Source organism: Aythya marila, assembly GCF_965140915.1.
Source record: "Aythya marila genome assembly, chromosome: 15".
Lineage (NCBI taxonomy): Eukaryota > Metazoa > Chordata > Aves > Anseriformes > Anatidae > Aythya > Aythya marila.
In genome coordinates, this window is record NC_139056.1 from 14,517,934 (window position 1) to 14,538,805 (window position 20,872).

Here is a 20,872-nt window from a genome sequence, read left to right on the forward strand (position 1 = left end):
TTTGCAAGTGTAATATGTTTGCTGACTCAATTATTTGTCTTTTATCTCTCTCTCTAATGGTAAAGTAGTTAACTTTTTTCAGTGCAGGGCTTTCTTCACTAAATCATTATGTAACTTTAATTTGCAGTCAAAACACTAGGCTTTTAACATGAAAAATACAGTAAATATTAGTTGTCAACATCTTCTCGAACTTTTTTCCTTTAAAATAAAGGAATGGATGCTTCTGATCAAGAAAAGCTCAACAGTAATGTATAGCCAGAACTTTAGATTCTGGCCCTCTGAACAAGGTATCTTTGTTTAGATAGAAGCGATTCTCTTAAAAACAAAGCTTTTCTTGGTATGGGGGGTATATTTTTACTATTCAGTGGTGTAGTCAGTGCAAAGATAGTTTCATAATCTCTAAATCAAGAGCCAGATAAGGAAGTTGCGAATTAACCCACATAGCTACTCTGATTGCAGCCTTAACATGTGCCTGCCTTGTCATGGGCAGAGATGTATCCTTAGCATGAGAAGGTGCTTTTCTTACTAGTAAAAAATAAAAAAAAAGATTTTTCATTGTATCTTAACCTGTTTGACTCCATGTCATTAGAGAGCATGACATTTTCAACAAGGCCAGCGGTCTCCATCTCAGTTTTGTTCTTTTGTGGATCACTTTTGGATTATATTTACTATGACCTTCCATTCTGCTCTTTCCTTTCTGCTTCTAGAGTTGGGCTTCGTGTGGACAGAAGGTAGATACAGTATATACTGAAACCAGGAATGTGCATAAACAGCATGTGGCATGGTTTGTGTGTTGTGGATCGTTGGAATAGCTCTGTGCCAGTTCATCAACAATAATTTGTGCATATTAATATATTTGGATGCATTAAACTTCATTGGCAGTTATCGTACTCCTTAAGCTATTAATTTATGAAATCTGTTTTGAGGAAGGGTAAAAACTTGTTGGCAGCATATGGTGTGATATTGGGGGGAAAGGATGGCTGCGGGTGTGAATTTTATTTTGTCAGTTTAGTGGGAGTACCTCTTGTTCTTTAAAGATGCCATCTGCACAGGATTCTCACTGCAAGTCTTATGCTTCTGTGCAGATCATGCAAGAGCTCACTGAGCTTTAAGTCTGACTGCTTTGGGGGAGGGCAAGGAGAATACTTCATTCTGTGCTACCTTTTGAAGTATTTTGTTTAAAGGCTTTTTCCTTTGCCATCCACTTGCCATATATAAATATACCTTGAAGGATCTACAACTTAAGTAGCCTTTAAAGGCTGGTTGTCATAAGGCTCTGCATCAATCGTAGAGTAGTTTTGACAAACACAGATCCTGTTCTTCACCTACTGCTGTTCTTTTTAGATGCCGGGTGTCTTCTGTCTGTTCTCCCTGACCTTCCTGCAATTATCAGATTAATCATTCTTTTCACGCTCCGATTTACGGACTTTAATGTCTTGACCTTTGAGTTGTCTGGCGTGTGACACAGGACGGCTCCTGCCTCAGGTTCACGGTTGCTTCAGGGTTTCTTCATACCTTTATTCAACTTGTTTAAATTCATTCAGCTCTGTAGGTCTGAGCGCACAAAGAACCCTGCAGTTGTAAGGGGTCTGGCTTCGTTATTAAATCAATGAACGTTAGGGACTGCATATACCTTTGTGACATTTCATGTGGTGGTGGCTACTGTGCAGAAATAGGCACTCCAGCTCTTGATGTGATGCACATGTGCTTGCAGTGCATCGTATTTCATTTTTGTCCTCAAACTGATTGATCTTCAGGTGTTACAGGGCTCAGATAATCAAAGATATTACTAAGTATTAGAGCTCTGCGTGGTTATTTCTAGTGCCTTCTATGAAAGACAATTTCTTCTATTGCGTGTTCTGTCAGTTTGAGATCCAGATTGTGTGTGTGCACTCCCTAATGTGCTTCACTCCCTGCTAAGAGATCCTGACAAAGATTGGATCAGGTTGAAGCATAACAGACAAAATATCTTCAGTGGGTCTTGATATGCCAAGATAAGAATTCAGAGAAGTTTGGTGCAAGTTCTGTTTCAGAACTTAATGTCTTTTTCAGTCTTCGTTGTTTCAGAGGAAAGATTCAACTAGATAGCAATGATTTCCATGGGTGATTACATGCTGTATAGCTGCTTTCCTTTTTTCTTTTTTTAGAACACGATGCATTAGTTTCTTGACACCTGAGATAAAAATAATTTTGTGATGCAGATGGTCAGTAAAAATGCTGAAGATAATATATTGCAGGTATAAAAAGTGTCATTTTCCTTATTCTTGGGGGCTGAGGGAGAAGGCCTGCTTTTACGGATGGATTTAACTATTTTACTTCAGTTTATGAAAAGGCCTTTGCCTGACTTTTTCCAGTTCAAGTTATTTTTCACATTTACAATACAAGGCAGCCATTGCTTTACTGGGAACAACACTGCAACTTCACATTCCAGTCAGCAGAAATTGTTCCTGGAATACTTTTCATCCTGCCTAGATGAAAGCTCAACCCTTGTAGACTTGTCACAGCCTTTGCTCATCAGGAAACTGTGGCTGTCTCAGAATTGTTGTTAAGCTCTGCAGCTCCAAGATAGCGAAAGATTTACTCTAAAAGGAAGTATTTTCACTTGTATTCTGATCTGTTCCTTTTTTACTCTAATCGTGATTAACATGCGGACACATTGTTTGGATCTGGCCCACAAAAGGCTTCTGTCTAGCTGTTATCTGGAACCGTATGGAGAGATAAAATGGCTCAGGCCATACCCACTCAGGTGCACAGAAATTTCTAGTGGAGAAAATCTGTGAGACTCTCATAACTTGGACAAGTTGTCCCTTTCCACATTTTAGGAGCTTTTGTAAACTTGTTGCTGTTTGAAGTATGACTAAATCTATTACTGTTCCAGAGCTCTAATAGTATAGGAGCATATCTATAGATTTCACACTGTATGTGCATCTGCCATATTAATGCTGTAGCAGTTTTTAAACTGTGTTACTTTATTAAGATGACACAGGAACACTTCAGATTACAAGTGCATCCGGGGTTACTGCAGGATCTCATCACTGGAGAGTTTGAAGAACAATTCTGAAAAGCATTTGTCGGGAGTAATACAAGCAGTGATGATTCTGCCTTGAAGTAGAGGGAACGACCAGGTGACTTCTCAAGGTCTACAGCTGTGCTTTGTGTGATTGTAGTGGAAGATCTGATGTACTATTCAGCTGTTTGGTCAAAAGCATTTGCTTTATTTTGTACTGGAAGCATGCTTCTTAATTTAAATCCACAGAGGAACAAAAATATTTGCAGTCCTCTGTCTTGCTTTAAACAACTTCTCTATTTACACAGTTTATATGAAAAATTAACCTTAAGAGGTTTGTTTGTTTATATTGCCAGATATTTTAGGAATGCTGACTCATTTTACCAGGCAGAGGGTACGTACACATGGGCAAGTTACCATCAAATCAGAAGGATGAGAACTTAAAGGATGTTGGGTGCTCCCGAATTGTGCTCTTGTCTGTGTGCCTGATCTTAACCCAAGCACACAGTCCCTGCGAAGTGACTGGCTGTAACCTCACAGCTTGGTTTACCACACTGCCAAAAGGGATCCCTTGCTTTGTAGAAAGTTCCATAAACCAGGGACTTAGAGAAATTCAGCATAACACAATTGATCGGTATTATTCCAGAGAATCAAGGTACAAAGTGCCTGCGTACCACTGAAATCACAAAATATCTACAGGGCAATGAAATCATAGGCAGCATGCCTGGTGGTGAAGAATGGAAATTCACCTGGATTGTGGAATATTCTGTGTTTTGGCATCATCACTTTAGGTGTTGGTTCTAAGATGTGCATGTCATTAGTACAGAGAGGACCTTCTGTTCTGTGTGCTGTGGAATCATTGGTTTGAAGTTTTTGCTTCAATTTCTGTGCAATAATAGTCTGAAATGCTGTGCTTTTTTGTTTGATTGTACTCGTGGTAAGTTGCTTGATGGGTTTGATCCAAGGATGTGATTTTTCCATAGGTTCTTCCACCAACATGTGTCAGAGCTGCATGTGTGGAAAGGCCAATCTGATGTTCTGAAAAGGAGTCTCTAGTAAAGCCTTCCTTGGTTAGAGATGTGCATTTTTCTCCTAAATCTGATGAAACTGGGGGAAACCTTTCTCAAATCGCATCTCCATTTGAGCGTGTTTATTTCCATATCATTAATATTTATTTTATATTCAAATAACTACAAACTGTATCTCCTATGCTGAGCCTTTACTCCAGCTTTGTTAAAGTGTTAAGGCATTGCTTTTATTTGAAGGTACAGCACGGTACAGGGACACAGCAGAGCTCCTCCAGATCTGATTTATAGTATTGCTGATAGCTGCAAACTTCATTTTTTCTTGACCAGTGCTAGCAGGTATGAAACAAAGGAAATGAACTGAAATACCAGATCCTGGTGCTGACTGATCCCTTTGTATTATCCTCTGACCTTTTTCTTGCATTACTAAAGTGAATGAATGATATACTGAGCCGCAAAAGCTCATATGCAGAACATCTGTGTAGCCTAAAAATGACATTGAATATAGTTAGTGACCATGGATTAGAAGCGGTGGTTACCTGTTCTCCATCCCGTCCTTTCTTGGCAGCAGGGCAGTTAATTTTGTTTCCAGAGCAGTGAGGTAGGAATAGGAACACAGGCATTAGGGCTACAGCTGTTTTGCTGCTCAGTTGTTGGCTTTAGGCAGTTGCCTGCATGGATTTTTGTTGCAGCTGAGGAGATGGAAGAGCTGGAGGGCTGGCTGTGAAACAGACTGACAGATCCTGGGTCCCTTCCTCATTCTGGCCCTGGCCTTTTGCCCTGACCTCTGCTGAGCTGTTTGAACCTGATTAAAGGGGTCAAAGATTCATCACTGTTTGCACATGATGGGTTTCACTGCCTCAAGGTGAGACTGATGTTTTTTTTTTTCCATGCTAGCAAGGTAGACCATTCACCACGGAGTCGAGCAGGTACAAGAGGAGGATCCCTTTTGGCACCGGTTAGATTGGTTTCATTGTCATGTGAAAATGCCCTCAGACTCCCCTCCTTATCAAAGGTGGCTCCTGTATTTTGTATCATACTGTAGTATTAACCTGGATGTGTGAACAGTCGCTGAATGAAAACATGGAGGGGGCACTGCACACCTTTTCCAAGTCCAGGTCAAGTGTACGAGGCCGTTCCTGATGGTTCACAGAGCTGCTTTTGGAGTAGCTCCAGCAGCAGGGAGTCCCCAACTCCCTTGTTGCAATGTTTTCTAACTGTGAGACAATTATTTTTAATATCTAATTAAACTTCTTGTGAGCTCAGTCTTTTCTTATTATTATAGCTTGGGTAGGCCACAAGAGTTAATTACAGTCCTCTTTGCAGTTGCCTTTAACGTATTTGAAAATTGTCAGCCTGTCTGTTCCTCTATCAGCACTATCTCTTTTTTTAATTAACTAAGTCAACCAGTGGGTTCTTCAGTTATTTCTCAAGTCTCATGTATTAATTTCATGCAAATTTTCACTCATGTTCTTGCCTTTTCCTCGGTTTGCATAGATGTCTTAAAACGCGTGCTCAGTTCCAGACGTCATCCAGCTGAGGCTCTGCTGTCACCGGGGCAGAATAATTACCTCTCAGACCTTGTCATAAGATTAAGTTTAAAAATACCTTTTTTTTTTCTTTTTTCTTCAGTGCAGTATTACATCGTTTAGGTTGAGTTGCTACCATAGGTAGCAACTCAACTGCATGCCCCCTTATTGCCCCCTCAAATGCCCTCTTATTTTCTTCTTTTGCATTTAATTTTTCTTGTTTCCTACTCCACATTTTTATTGAAATGCTTTCAGATGGTTTCTCCAATATACCAATTTCCTTTTGGATGATTGTTTTGTCTCCCTACTACATTTGCACTATTTTTATATGGTTTTGCCCCTATGTTACGTGATGCTATTGAAGCTGATGAATAAAAATACTGATTGCAATCTATTCCCCATCAATTAGGAGGGGCAGGGACAAACTAAATACTGGAAAAACAAACAAACAAACATTATTGGTAGCTGGATCCACACTAACTCTAGCCAAATTCAGCTTAGGCCTAGAGTAGCATGAGCATTTATGATGTCAGCTTGGGTCAGTGAACAGTGTGACCATGTTTGCTGTGCCCAAGGTGAAGAACCTTCCAAGAAGTACTGGGGAATGCACTGTAACCGCCTTTACTTGGACTGCTTAATCGTGCCCATGCAGAACTATTGCTGTTGTTTTCATCTTGTAGCACGGATAAGCCTCATGAACTATATCAATTCACAAAGACGTGCTAGAAAATCTGTTCATTTCTACTGCTGAGCATAGGACAGATGCTGCAAACATTGCTGTGGATGTTCCAGACAATTTAATATTGATATGTTGCTACCTATCAGTAACTTAATATTTTTTGGATATTTTAATGGGGAAAAATGTAAAAAAGGATGAATTGGGAAAGTCTGCACGTATGCTGATGTCGCTACTGCACTGCCCAGTTGCACACGAATGTGCCAGAAATTATCAACAAAAGGCTTCAGGTTGTCATGTGAACCTGAACAAAGTGCTTGAGCATGCATTTAAATGCTGCTTTTAAGTCTTAGCACTCAATGGTGAGATTTTTCTTAAAGACAGCAAAAGTGGAAAGTAGGAGCTGACATGTTGCTCACATGCGTTGTTTTTCTTCTTCTTTGTGAACCATTTGGTTATCTGAAAGGTGGCGAAGCGACTCTTTCTAAAAGCAAAACCGCTTTTGGCCAGGAATGACTACCTTAGAAAACAAAACCAGACAAAAGCAAAACAACAGAAAACAAGAGCAAAACAGAAAAAAAAAAAAACACCATTAAACTGCAGAGCATCTTGTTAAGGTCACCGCTTGCACTCAATACACAGGATATATTTCCTGGTGCTGTTTTTGTTTGTTTGTTTTGAGTTGTCAGCTGCTCAGCTCTGGAACAAGTTGTATTTGGTTAATTCCTCTAAATGAACTGACCAACCCTTTGCCTCTGGGTAAAGTTATGTTAATAGGGTAAAGAGATTAATAATGAGGATGAATTGCACTTACTGTACAGCAGTGCCATACCGGAACTGAGTGCTGTCGGGGTTGGGTGATTGATCCATCTATCTTAAATAGTCTTCATCTACTGGTGCTGAAATATATGCAAAGAGGAATACTGTATGCTATTTCTCTTTTTCTGCTGAGTAAAGAAGATTTCTTTTATTGTATGGCAGTTAAATTTTATTATGAGTGGTATCTTTGGGGAGGGGGAGACAAAATAAACATCCTCTCCACTGTCCTTCCCCAAACAACAAGGTTTCTGTTTGATATGTTTTTAGAATGTGAAGGTGGCATAATACCTAAATACTTTAATCTATCATTAAAAGAATAAGTTCATGCTCTTGTAAAAATAGTAGAAGTAGTATAAGATAGGATTGGCAGAACTCAAGTGAATTTCGAAATAGATTTTGATGTCAAAAATTCCCTATTAAATTATAAAGTTAATGTGGTCAAACTGTTTCCTTGTATCAGTTAAGAACGAAAATAGGAAAAGAAATCCTGCCCTTAAAAACTCTGAAACAAATCTATAAAACTGTTTGAATTTAAAGAATGCAATTTATGCCTCTTTGGAAACTCAGCTTCTGCTCAACCCCCTTACTTTTCTCTGCAGTTTTGTTTACAGCATTTCGAACACTGTGTGTTTACTGGAGGTTATTAAAAATAAATTGACTTGTTAACTTTGTTTCTAAGATCATGTGGTTGAAATCTTTTTCCTTTAAATTGTGGCAATAGTTTTTTGTTGAACTGTTTGCGAAATAAATTAATGTCATCAGTAAGTTTATAAAACACTTGAACAAAACTCCTCTAACTTGACTGTTCCCACTCCTGCAGTTGATGTGGGTCTTGTGCAGCCACTGAGAAAGGATGCTTCACCTGAAGCAGGGCAGAATAAATTATCCAAAACGGCATGGGTTTTTTGATTACTCACGTGATGACTAGTGGCACAGAACATCGTGCTTTTTCCTGTGTAGGCTTGTAGTTTCGTGTATTTGCATACTGCTACTCCCTTAAATGTGTAGATTTTTTTTTTTCTTTCAAAAGGGATTATCTTTTGAGAATCATTGTTATTACCAACCCTATCAGCAGAAGCTGTGCTGTGTCTGGCATGCAAATGGCCCAGTAGTGTGCTGGCCTGGTTAGGACCAATGTTTGTAACGGAGATGTTCTGGAAATGTATGGCCTGGCCTTCACCTGAAACCTGAGAGCTGGGAAATGTATTTATTTTTTATTTTTTTTTGCTTTAGGTACTAAAAAGTAGGACAGTTCTCCCTCGAGATCCGTTTTCAGAAAGATGCAGTATAAGGATGTGGCAGTTCTTGTTGTATGAACATAAGATGAAAAAAAAAAATGCTCTAAAAATCATCATTGCTGTGCTGCATCGTGTATTTCCAAGGGTTATGCTGAACTCACTTTCTTTAAATATTTTAGCGAGCACTTCCTCAACTTGCACTGACTTCTGATGCTGTCTGATGAAGCTTCGGGGAACCACCGGCACCAGATGGGGAACTGGGAGGGTTGGGGACCAGAAAATTGCTCTAAGGTGTTGCCGGCCCGTGCTGAATGTATAAAGGATCTCAAGCTGGTTGTGCTTTAGCAAATCTGAATGGTTTCCTGATTTTTGTCTCCCAAAGCTGTGTTACATACTGACCTACGGTTTTACTTCCAGAAGGTTCATTCAAATAAATCACAGGTCTCTGCATGGTAATATTTGTTCAGACTGGTTTGTCTGCTCTTTCTATTCCAGCACCAAGCCTAGTTTTTGAGACAAAGTGAGCTCCTTCCAGGAGGGCAAGTTAAGCACCTGATTGTTTTTTTCTGTCTTTTGTATTCATGTGTGGTCTTCTCCTTTCCATTTCCCCCAGTCCCCCCCGCCCCGTAATAGCTGTACGGTTGCATTTCACAGAGAAGTGGAATTTCCTTATCTTGTTTTGGTTTTTTCATCTCGCCTGCGTGGGTGGACTTGCAGAACCAGTGTTCTAGATCTTCCTGCATCACAACAAGCATGTTTGCCCAGCGTTGCAGTCTATTACATTGAGCATTAGAAAAAAACAATACCCGTTACTGGAAGAAGACTGAAGAACCGAAGCTGACAAAGGTAAGCCTGATACTTAGAGCCCAGCTTTGAGACCAAATATAAAAGGAAATTCCCAGGTGGGATTATCTGTGCTCAAGGCATTGTGGAAGTAGATTTCCTCTTTGTTTACACCCTGCCTGTTCAGCATGTGACAGAATGAGAATAGTGGTCATATCCCATGCATGATGATTAAAGAGTATTTTCTTTATGTTTCTACCATACGTGATAATTTTGTCTTGGCAGCAATATTAATTTACTTACAATATTTATATTTTTATCATTAAGGTCAAGAAGAAAAGTAGTGCTTTTATATGAAATACAATTACTACAAGAGCATACGTCTATGTTTAGAATATATTAGAGATCTCACTGGTTGCTCTTGCTCATTTCACTAAGAACAGAAATAAAGATACCATTACAAAGAACAGCAGAAATACCACAGCCTTATAACGAGAAGTTGGGTCCTGTTGGCAATCCTTAGAAAACGAGCCCACCCTCTGTGCAAGTACATCCAGTGGAGACCACTGCTTTGATAGTAGCAAGAGTGGTGGACTCTTGCATTTGAGGTTTTAGCGCTTTATTTTTCTGCTAATTTATGACCCTTATGTTGCAACGCTGACTATTCCAGTTAAATATTGCCAGGCTCTATTAATGGAGAGGGTGTGGCAGGCACAACTCTTCTACATTCTCAATATTGTGTTGACCAAAGTGCTGCATAGGCTGTATTTTTTAGCTGCTTCTCTCCAACAACATTTATTTTTTCCATAAAAGTTGCATGCAAGAGAATTTGTGGATCCGAGTTTTGCCAGCTCTTCAGTTTATAGATTAAATTTTGATATTTTCCAAGATGCTGCAATTAGTTACGCAGTAGCTTAGCATTAGTTCAGTGCCATGTACCTGTTTCATTTCAGATGTCAGTCTAAGAGGCAGTATAGCAGCTGCAGTCATTGTTCCCTCGAGGATAAGAGTCATATATGCTCCTTTACCTTTTTCCCTTTCCAGTCAAGTAAGTTCTTGTCTTCTGCTACATTCACCATTTTCTTATTTTTATAGGGGTTAGAGGTATTCACATTTCAGCCTTGTCTGTTTTGCAGGTTAATTTGTTGTCGGTTCATTCACGTGAAGTCACAGCTAAGAAGCACTCTATACCCACAGAAAACGTGACACCAAAGACCAAGCAAGTAAAGAGTTAACCAAGAGAGCCTGCTGCCGAGTTTGATGCCTCTGTAACTAGTCTGGTGGAAACTTTGAGGAAGATTGATTCTTCTTGTGGTCACAGGGAAACAAGGTCCAGCCACAGGCATGTAATAAATGATGTTTAATAAATGATTCCAAAAAGCTGCCTTTATGTGTTTGCTTTTACTTGTGATTGCTCAATTAGATACTGAGAAGTGCTAGGGTGAGTCTCCCGATGTACCTACTGATTTTCCACTAGTCTTCTGCGCTGTGCACGCTGACTTTGAGTTCTGCTGCTGAACAGAGGGACCAAGTTTTCCAGGGAGAAATAGGGAGGGATTTTTCTGCTCAAAATGCCCTCGTGCATCTTGGGGGCATGTCCAGGGAGCCTCCCAAGCTTCTGTTGGCACCGACTGATTTAAATAAAAAGCAGTAAGTTTTAAATAGAGAACACAGGGGAGAGGCAGGCAGGAGATACCAACCAAACATTTCTCCACTTGCACAGCGTGACCACCTTTCTGTTGTGATCATGTTTGCAGCGATGTGTAGGCTGGGGATTCAACTAGGACTGTGTACAAAGTCGAAGCCTCGCACCGTATTTCAGGCTGCTACAACAAATTAACGATTTAACACTTTGCTAATGTTGTGCACACATTTCGTTTGGACTCCCAGCATGAAAATAAAGGGAATTATTGCAATAAGCTTTCTGCCCAGTAGAAGTTGTTACCGTATAAATGAGAAACTTTGTCCTGTACTTTGAGTAAACAGAAGCGACAGGAAGCTGTTGGAAGGAGGACTGTGTTTCACTAGGTACGGAAAGAAAATTTCAGAGGGCTCTGTGTCCATCGCCTACAGCTCAGTATGCAGCTCAAGCTGATGTAGTGCCGTTTCTCTCCGGTAACATAGCAACTGGACCACACCTCCTCCTGCTGAAGGATGCTAAAGAGCCCTTTGAGCACTATCTGGTGTACTGCAAGGGAACTGCACCATTTTTAATTACCACGGCATTGCCAGCTGATGCTTTTTTTTTTCGTGGAATCGCGAGGATATTCTTTGTTCTCTATCAAGTAATCCATTTTTTCATTCACAGTTTGCGTAGTAATCCCATTTATATTTCAGAAGAGGACTGAGTTAAATTGAAATGAATATCAGAATTGTGTACATGTATCAGTGCATTTTTTTTCTTGTTTCAAAGTAAGCTTTTGATTAAAAAATAAGCATTCTTGTCCACCTGATGATCTTCTCGTTTAGCACTCCTGTATGGTGGTAGTATGTTAACATTTTGGAAGAGTACTCAAGGATTTGAGCATGTTTTTCTTCTCACTTAGACTTTGCAAATGACTGAAAAGCTTTCCCCACTCCTAACCTCTCTTCTGTTGTGCAACAAAAGAGCTTTCCTTTAAGCATCTTGGTTTCCAAGCACAAGAAATCGTCTCTGGGCATTACTGAACGTTTGACTTAAGGTGTGATGAATCCTCTTATGCCAAGTTAAATTTCGTGATGTGTACTGTAGATTAATGTTTAACTTAGTTCCACTCGCTTGTTTTAGCTAGCATTGTTCAGAGTTTTCCTTTAAGGTCGTTTTGCTGAGATCTCAGGTTTTGTGCAAAAAGAAGGATGCGCTAAGTCTGTATTGGACATCACAGCCTGACTTTTTGTTTTGCTCATGTTGAGGCTGTTCCCTTTGCTGCCTGTCTTAGGAAGATGTTTGTTGCAATTTAACAATATAAAACCCTTATTTTGGCTTTGTGACCTGCATGAGGGAAAGCCTTTTAAGCAATCTGAAAACTTACTGATTGATTTTAATATATTGGTACCATACCATAGTGATTTATCAGTTGTTGTCATTGCCATTTGGTATCAGCTTGGGGAGGGGGCGTGTTTTGGTGAGCTGTGGCAAAACAGCCCCTTCAAAAATAACTCTGTTGGTGTTGCTGTACTTTGAGTTTTACATTCTGCTAAGAATTTTAAACAAAAAGCAATAAACTGTAGTGTATTTGTGAGAGCTTGTGACTCGAGTACATCAAAACCAATAGCCTACCTAAAACAACATAAATTTTGGAGCTACACATTCTTAGTAAATCTGTGGCGTTATTGTGCAGACTGTATAAAAATGCAAATAAGTTAAATGTACTTTTTTTTTTTTTTTTTTAACTTGATAATACTTATGTGTCCCCTCCCCCTTCTGTCTTTATAGGTCTACGAGGGCTAATCAATCTTGGGAACACATGTTTTATGAACTGTATTGTCCAGGCACTTACCCACACTCCACTGCTGCGAGATTTCTTCCTCTCCGACAGGCACAAATGTGAAATGCAAAGCCCCAGCTCATGTCTGGTCTGTGAAATGTCTACGCTTTTTCAGGAGGTGAGTGCTGTTTGCCACGATAACATCACCTTTCCACAGATGTTGACTATTTTGTATTCCGAAAGGAATTGTGTTCTATTTGCAAATAGAAAGGGGATGCAAATTCTGTTTCTCCTCAAGGTGGTAAAACACAGACTAAGATCCCACTCCCAAAAATACCTGACTGCTGAAAATGAAATTATTGGCCTTTAAGTCCTACACATAAGTCATCCTTGTTTAGGAAAAGGTGTTATTGGGCATAATTACAGTCCTGCCTGCTCTTCTGAGACTGACCTGCAGTCCTTAGTCTTAAAGCTGAATGTGTGCATTAATTAAAGGTGCAAGTTTTAACTTGAAAATGTGTCACAGGCTCTTCAGGTTATAATGGGAATAAGAATAAAGCGATACACAGCCTTGTGGTTTTAGGCACTGGATTAGGTAGGTTTGTATAAATATTTTACGGATCTTGATTCAGTGCTTTCCAAAGGGGAAACATCTTTGTTACCATCTCTTAGGTGGAAATACATTAATAGCTAGGAGAATGTAAACAATTGAATGCGTTGGTACAGTTTGTACCTTGCATAGAGGAACTCCTGTTCTTTCACTTTCTCCCCCAGGTGAATAGCTTTGTGATGTGCCTTTCCCTAGGTCTAATCTGTGGTGGATATGACAGGCGCATTCTTTTCATTAGTAAATAGTAGAAGAGCTTTACTATCTTAATTCCACATGAGTAATGTAAGGGCTACATGGCTAGACATGAGCTTCTGGTTTTAAAAAGAGTCTTTTTTAAAAAGCATGTGCATGCACACATAGTCCTTTCCTTTCCCTCAGTGACTGATATGCTTTCATGGTAAGCAAAAGAAAAAAAAAAAATAGGGCCATAATATATGCTCTTACAGAGCATTTAAGGTAGCTGGAGACATTTGTACACCTAGCAGGTCATTGCAGGTGAGTTAAATGTATGTGAAAGGTAAAGTTCCCCCTTAGCCTTTCCAGTACAAAGTTTTTTTCTAATAGTGCTCAGTACTTGTGTCACTTTGCAACTTTTCATACTACGTATCAGTCATTACTTGCATATTACAGTACTTATTTTGGATATATTTTTCAATTATTCTCAAGTCTGTCAGAAGTAAAGGTAAAAACAAGAGACAGACATACCAATAGGTTGCAGCTGAGAATTATTCATACCAGATGTGCTGTTAATGGGAAAATATTACTCTGCCTAGATAAAAATTCAGTTATGGTGTAGAAATACGAGTTTCTGTAGATTGTTAAAAAAACAAAACAAACAAAAAAAACCACTACTATTTGCTTATTTGAAAAAGAAAAATAGCTGCTGTTAAAATCTTTCATCAGGTTGTAGTATAAAGTCTCATTTTGATAAATGTCACCACATTTTGCTTATACACTTGTATTTTAAAACGCAAAAACAAAACACACCTTTGGGAAATGAGGAAATGAATTTTGCATTACAGGTGGAGGGGCTGCAGGAAAGATCAAGACTTCTCAGGCAATTATTTATATTTCCTTTTCTATATGTGGAGCTCTGTTGATGGCCTAGGATTCCTATTGCTAGACTACACACAAGCATGTCGTGAAGAATGGGGCTGTTATCCATAATGGGGTTTATATGCAGTGTTCTCATTAAATTCAACTGTAATCAAGTTTAATTTCGCACACGACTTTGGGAATCTCAGCCTTCATTTCCCCAATCAAAATTCATGCCTACACTTGAATTAAGTTCTAATAATTAATGCCCGGCAAGTTGAGGGTATGTAAATGAGGGAAGAGCCACCTCTGATTTTAGACTGTGAAGATAGCAGTACAGTAGTCTGTGTCCTTATTTCATGTTGAAGTATTGCAGCTAAGAGCTGTGGGAGGACAACCAAAAGTGACTCAACCGCTTTAAAGTAAAACTAGAGCTTAGTCCTCCACAAGCAAAAGGGTAGCGTCGCATCGAACTTCATATATTTCAACACGCAAACAGTAATTACTACGTTATGTTTATAGCTCTCTGAGCACTCATTGTAAAATTCTGTTTCCCAGTCAGTTTAATTTTTTTTTATGTTCAGAAATATGACCAGGATCTTGCAGTTCTGGAGTGGTTATCTTTCATGTCTCAGCTCTATGCAATAGTTTTGGCGAATGTTCCTATGCCATCTCTGCAGAGAAGAGATCTGAACGAAGGACAGCTAACCAGTGGAGACTGCGGTGCTCTGGTTCTCAAGAATTCCTTCCTAATTGAATTACTAGAGAAACTTTGGGTCAGGTTCTAGCTTGTTTTTATGGAGCTTTCCCACTGGAATTAACTGATGCAGTTATCCCAAGGCATCTTGCCCAGTGACAAGATGATCAGGGCAAGGGTTAATTTCATCTCCCCTCCACCCTTTTTTCTGAAGGTGTGATCTTAGTCAAAAGGAATGCCGGGGGATCCAGTGAATGCACAGAGTAAGAATTCCTGGGGAGAAAAAGACTGTTTTGAACATTAAACAAAACTTACTATGTATCAATAAGCATATTTTTGCTCTTTTGCTTTTTAAACAGAATAGGAGGGTCTGTTGTTGTTGTTGAAGGTCACTTAGTTATGTAGGTTGTGTCGGTGTCTTCTCTTTGATAAATAGGGAGGCGCAAAGTTCTTCTACCTTGAAGTAGGTTGGTGGTGAGTAATGAGTGTCAGATGGTTCTCCGAACGGAGTTCTTGCCTAATAGCTTTTCTTGCAAATATGCCAAGCATTGAATCTCCATTTGTTTTAGAAAATATCTAACTGCATCAATTAGCATTCTCATTTGTGCTACTTGAAACCTATTTCTCAATAGAATCATGACATGAATTACAGTGCATGAGAAAGGGAATGAAAAGGGTTTGGGAATAACAGATAGTGGTGAAACTGGATGGAGGAACGACAGAACACAAACCGTTCATTGAGCCTTTTGGCTGAAAGGGTTTGTGCACTACTCTTTTACCTACTGGTATTGGTGCTTTAGTTTTGTTTTGCCAATAAAAATTAATTCCGAGATGGTCCACATCCCAAGGTTTATGGAAGTCCTTTTACAGAATAACCATTCGGTATGTTAAGATTAGTGGATCTGCACTCTGTGACCGGAATAGCAAGAATACCTGAGAATATAGTAGAATGCAGTGCATCCACTCAGAAACGTAAAGAACAAAGCCTTTTTTATTCCCATCATTACTCATCCTCACAAGCCTATCAACGTGCGCAGTGCAACTATGTGGAGAGTTGAGAAGTGAGGACAAGAAGGAAAAAGAATGAGAAGATTTATGGCTTTGGTAACTCAAGATGGTACAGTATTGAAATAGCTTATGTATAAAATAAGTTACAACAAACGTACAAAGGCGAAAAAGTAACTGTGACCCTTAACATAGGCATTGCACATTGTAAGGGAAAATGCAGATTTTGTGCCTATGTAGTAAAATCTTGACTCTGAAATAAGTACAGAAAATATTACATATGCCTGCAAGCACAGCTGTTTTTCTGATTCCTTGAAGCATTACTTTTTTGTTGGAAAACCTCTAGTAGGTGTTCTCGTATTCTGAGAGATACGTGTTACCCATCCCTGTATCCATTGTAAATTTTCTGTACGTTTAAGTCTTAATTGAGAACCAATTTCCAAGAGGAGCTTTTAGCTTCTCAAATTGGACTGGAGCCTGGGACAGGATTTATGCCTCTGAATTTGATTACGAAGCCAGGAGAATGTTAAGTTGATATGTATGCAGGATAGATCAGATGTATCTGTTCACGTAATTGGGAAACTACCTTGTATGTGGTTTTGGCAGGAGGAGGAGAAAAAAGTACAGATGCTTGGTTGTTTTTTTTTTTTACCCTTCCTCACTGGTATTGATATAATTTTTGGTAACAATAGTGCAAACTACAAAGCCTAAAATCCCCCAAGTAGTATTTAAGGGGGTGGGGTGGGATGGGGAAGTTACGGCTACTTGGGTTGTATGTAAGGATGGGGACTTCGGATCCTGTTTTGTCCCTGAACAGCAATTAAATAGCGTCTTACCAATCATTTTCAAATTGCTTGAACTAGTTCTCTTCAAAATAAGCAACTAATACTGCTGGATTGGAAACAGTTTAAAACAAAGATTATTTTAAACTGGGAAGAGATGTGCCATTGAAGTATTTTAAAGGTGACTTGCAAAGACATCCTTGTTTGTATTTGCACACTTAAATGAAAAGGTTTGTATAACAGTGAATTAATAAGGCTTTAAATGGATTTTTTTTTACATCTCCTTTTTTTTTCCTTTTCATGGATTGGATCAGCTCTGATAGTCTTTTTTCCAGCAACAAGGAAACAGCATGGCTGGGATGGGTGTTTTGTACATTCCAGTTAAAATATTGGTGTTGAATATGCTCAGGTCCTTTTGTTTCATTTTTGATGTATTAGAACAGGGAAGCTTTCCCTACCCCCTCTACATATATTCAATTGCATTTTTACTAGTTGTGTTTCTAGTTTGTGTGATAATAGCTAATAATGTGATAAAGCTTCTTGTTAGATTCTTCTAATCCTAATGAAGCACTAGAGAATGTAAAAATCTGCTGGCAGGTCTAGCGTCTGCAGTGGAGTAATTACGGAGAGTGCTGTTGGTTAAAATGACCAGAGAGCTCTGGGACTAATTGTAAGGAGTGACAGAACAGAGAAGTTTTATTGCTGCAGTTCCCTGAATTATGTTGAGCAGCAGCTGCGTCAGCAGATTTCAATTACCATCCCACTGCTCCAGTCCCCTGGTGTCATTCTTGTTGGCATCAGAGTTAACTATTGATCTTTTTATTTATAGAAGCATTTTGTGGTGTTTGGCTGCAGAGGTATATCTTCTTATTTGGAAAAACTGGAGCTTGCAGTAAAGAAATTTCTTTGTAAGGAAATACACTAAATCCCGACAGACATGAGGACTAGATGAGAAAATTGTGCTACCTTTTGCCTACCCATCCCTCAAAAGACAATCTGTTTTATCCAGGGAGGTTTGTAGCACCAGACCTGTGCTTGCACTGAGACGAAATGCTCAGCCTTTGCAGGGAAAAACATGGGGTTGGGAAAGGAAGCCCCCCCCTTTTCCAGTAAGAGTGAGAAATTCCACACTAATGTTGTTTTTTTTTTTAGTCTTATATTTGTTATGTGTATTTGCTGCTTACTGTCTTCTGTGTTTGGGAAAAGGAACTAAAAATAAATGGCCGTCGATTTGATAGGGTCTTGGCAAAATGCAATCGTGGTGTTGCAGGCACCCTTTACTGGCAAGCATCTCTTTGAAAGGTTAGAGAAGGCAAAAGGCTTTATGAATTTCCACTTGTCGAAAATAAAATATTGCCCCTTTAAATACTTTTTTTTTTTTAATTTTAAACTTTCTCAGTTAAATACCAGTGTGATCAATATGTGTTGGTACATTGCCATGGGGAAATTTGCCATTGCAGTTATTCTGTTCTTATCAGGCTGCAGACCAGTGATTCCAAATCCAGATGGAGCCTGAAGCCCAAGTGAATAAACTCTTCTGGGCCTTTCCCAGCTCCCTGTAGGGGCACCACGAGCATCTCTGCCTTCCTTTTGGAACCAGTATCATGGTGCAGGAGTTCTTGAACAAACACAGAAGTCAGCTTGCTCCAGAAGGGCTTGTTAGCTTTAGCCTCAGACTGAGGATGCCAGACTTAGTGGCAGAAGTAAGGAACAGGTGATGGGAGACTTGAAAAGATGAGAATTAAGGAGTTGCAGTGGTAGCACTTGGATGGAAATGGAGAAGGGAGTGGAAGGAGCTGAACCTCAGTCCAGGGAAGCAGAGACCATTACCTTTTTTTTTTTTGTTTAAGTGGGACCTGGCTGTTTGGTTTTTATTTAAAACCCCAAACCAAAAAAGTCCACAAATTTCTGTAGGCTCTGTCATGCTGATAGAAGACTGTGTCTCCCCAGCTGCGTGCTACCATTCGCCAGTGGTGTTTCACATCATCACAGTTTTGCAGACTGAATAATTTGTCTGTGCACTCCCTAATATGCTTCTGGCAAAATCAGCTGGGGCAATTTCAGCTGCTACTGTGGCTGATGAGACAGATTTTGACTAAGGCAGATTATGAAGCAGATGCAGGAGCTGGTCCAGGAGCAGAACTTCGGGCAGCGAGACCCTGCAGGAGTGGTAACAGGCAGCTGACTTTGGGGAGTGGGGTAGATATTGAGTAAATTTGCTCGCAAAGCCTTGCAGGGCCACAGTATACAATGAAAGGCCAACACCTACATGAGGCTGCTATCCTGCTTGTATTTTTCCTGTAAGATAGGGCTGGGTCTTGGTTCAGGGGCTGGATGGCGGTTGACATCTGATATTCTCATCCTCACTGTCTGTCCCCAGTTTTGAAGGCTGTAATTTGTGAAGAGAATTGCTGATCTCTTGCAAATACAGGTTTTTTTTTTTTTTTTTTTTTTTCAGACTATTTTAATAAAAGGCAGTGGTATCAGAAAGGAAGTTTTGAGTTGTTTGTCCCCCTTTTTTAATGCCAATCCACTGTAAAATAAAGGAAATTCCAGGGAGAAAAGTGAGGCGCTCAGTTCTGGGATCACTCCTTCGGTAGTCTGTGACAAAAGGCTGTCTATGTGTCTCATTATTAAGGCCATCAGAGTTAAATGGTTTAAATTTATTTGACTAATTGCACTCATTAATTTTTTAATAATTAAATGCATTGAGGCTGTGTAACTTGTTAACAGTCATGTCCTTTTCTTTGCTTTGAGCAGTTTTACTCTGGGCACCGATCTCCTCACATTCCATATAGGTTATTGCACCTGGTATGGACTCATGCACGGCATTTAGCAGGGTACGAGCAACAAGATGCACACGAGTTCCTCATTGCTGCATTAGATGTGCTACACAGACACTGCAAAGGTAAGGCTTGTGCTGAGTCTTCAATCAACAAGGAATATTGGATCAAAAGGAGGTAGAGCAAAGTGTGTGTCTTCCAGTACAGCAGTCTTAGCAAATTCCTTTAAAAACATTTGGTAGACTTAAAGGAAAAGACTTAAATAAACTATTCCTACTGTCAAAAATTACCTAGAGTTAAAAACAGAGAAGCCTTTACATTGGTTTGAATCACCATCCTGTTCTGTTATTGGTTGTGAGTCACTGTCTTTTCTTTTAAATTGCCATTTAAATTCTATTTATACTTGAGGTAGTTGGAACTCTTTAGTGTGTCATCGCTGATGAAAATAACATATAGAGGAGGCTGTGGTTTTGCTTAAATAGTATTCCGCTGTTTTTATGCTGCCCAATTGCTTACAGAAATGTGAATAAGAAAAAGAGTATTTGTTTTTGATATATTTTATTATTCTGTATATAAAATGCATAATTGCACAATACAGTAAAAAACAGTTAATGACATCCTTCTAAGAAGGAAGTATCTAAGGCTTAAATAAGTGGATTTGGTAATACCATATGAAATTACATATTTTAATGTTTGTTAACTGAATTAAATCTAAACTGAAAATTCTCCAAATTGCCAATGGTTGATCCAGCTTGATTCACTTACAAGCATAGTAAAAATCGCTGGGAAAGTAAGGGAAATAGAGTAGGGTTGATACTAGGGGAAAAAAAAATCCTTCGTCACTAAAAATAAGCTTTAAAGCACTCAGATTTCCTCTAGTGCTTTTAGAATAAGCACTTAGAGGTTAGCTTTCTGTCTTATCAGAGGGCTTTCAAAGGGAAGGCTGCTGCTGTTCCTTAAAACATTTTGAAGTCTTGCTTTTATCTTCGAGATAATCTTACATGGTAGCAGATGTGCTTGTTCAGATTCATAATAGGTGTCCTCCAAAAGAGTCTTCTCCAAAAGGACTATTTCCAAGGAAAAGAGTACGTAGGACAGTTCTTTAGTTGTTATTAATATCTGTCAGTTGATAATCACTACCAGAAATTCAATAACCTTAATGAAACTAGTGTTGAAGTGCTGAATTGCTATCAAAATACTGACCTCCTTCTTACTTTGTGTTAACACTGAAAAAACTCTGCTGCGAACAGAAATACTTTGTGGTTCCTGTAAAACTTCTGAACCATTGACCTAACAAATCTTGAAGCTTTTTCATCTTCTCTGATATAAAATGATGCTCACATTTCTTGTATGCTTCATGATCACTTAGTGAAGGAGTATTTTCTCCTCAGAATTGAAGAAAAAAACGCCTTGCAACAATAAAGGTCCTTGCACTGTTTTGAAACTGATAATCTGAAAAGACTTCTTTTTTTTCTT

At 39.2% G+C, this 20,872-nt stretch overlaps 1 protein-coding gene across 4 annotated transcripts in view; it reads left to right on the forward strand.

Annotated features, from left to right (window-relative positions):
* USP22 (ubiquitin specific peptidase 22) overlaps window positions 1-20,872 on the forward strand; it is a 98,673-nt gene that overhangs the window by 60,201 nt on the left and 17,600 nt on the right. For all 4 annotated transcript variants that reach the window (XM_082772332.1, XM_082772333.1, XM_082772331.1 and 1 more), the window contains 2 exons: window positions 12,493-12,662; window positions 19,374-19,521. In XM_082772332.1, coding sequence (XP_082628458.1) covers window positions 12,493-12,662; window positions 19,374-19,521 — 318 coding nt within the window. The remainder of the gene's footprint in view (window positions 1-12,492; window positions 12,663-19,373; window positions 19,522-20,872) is intronic.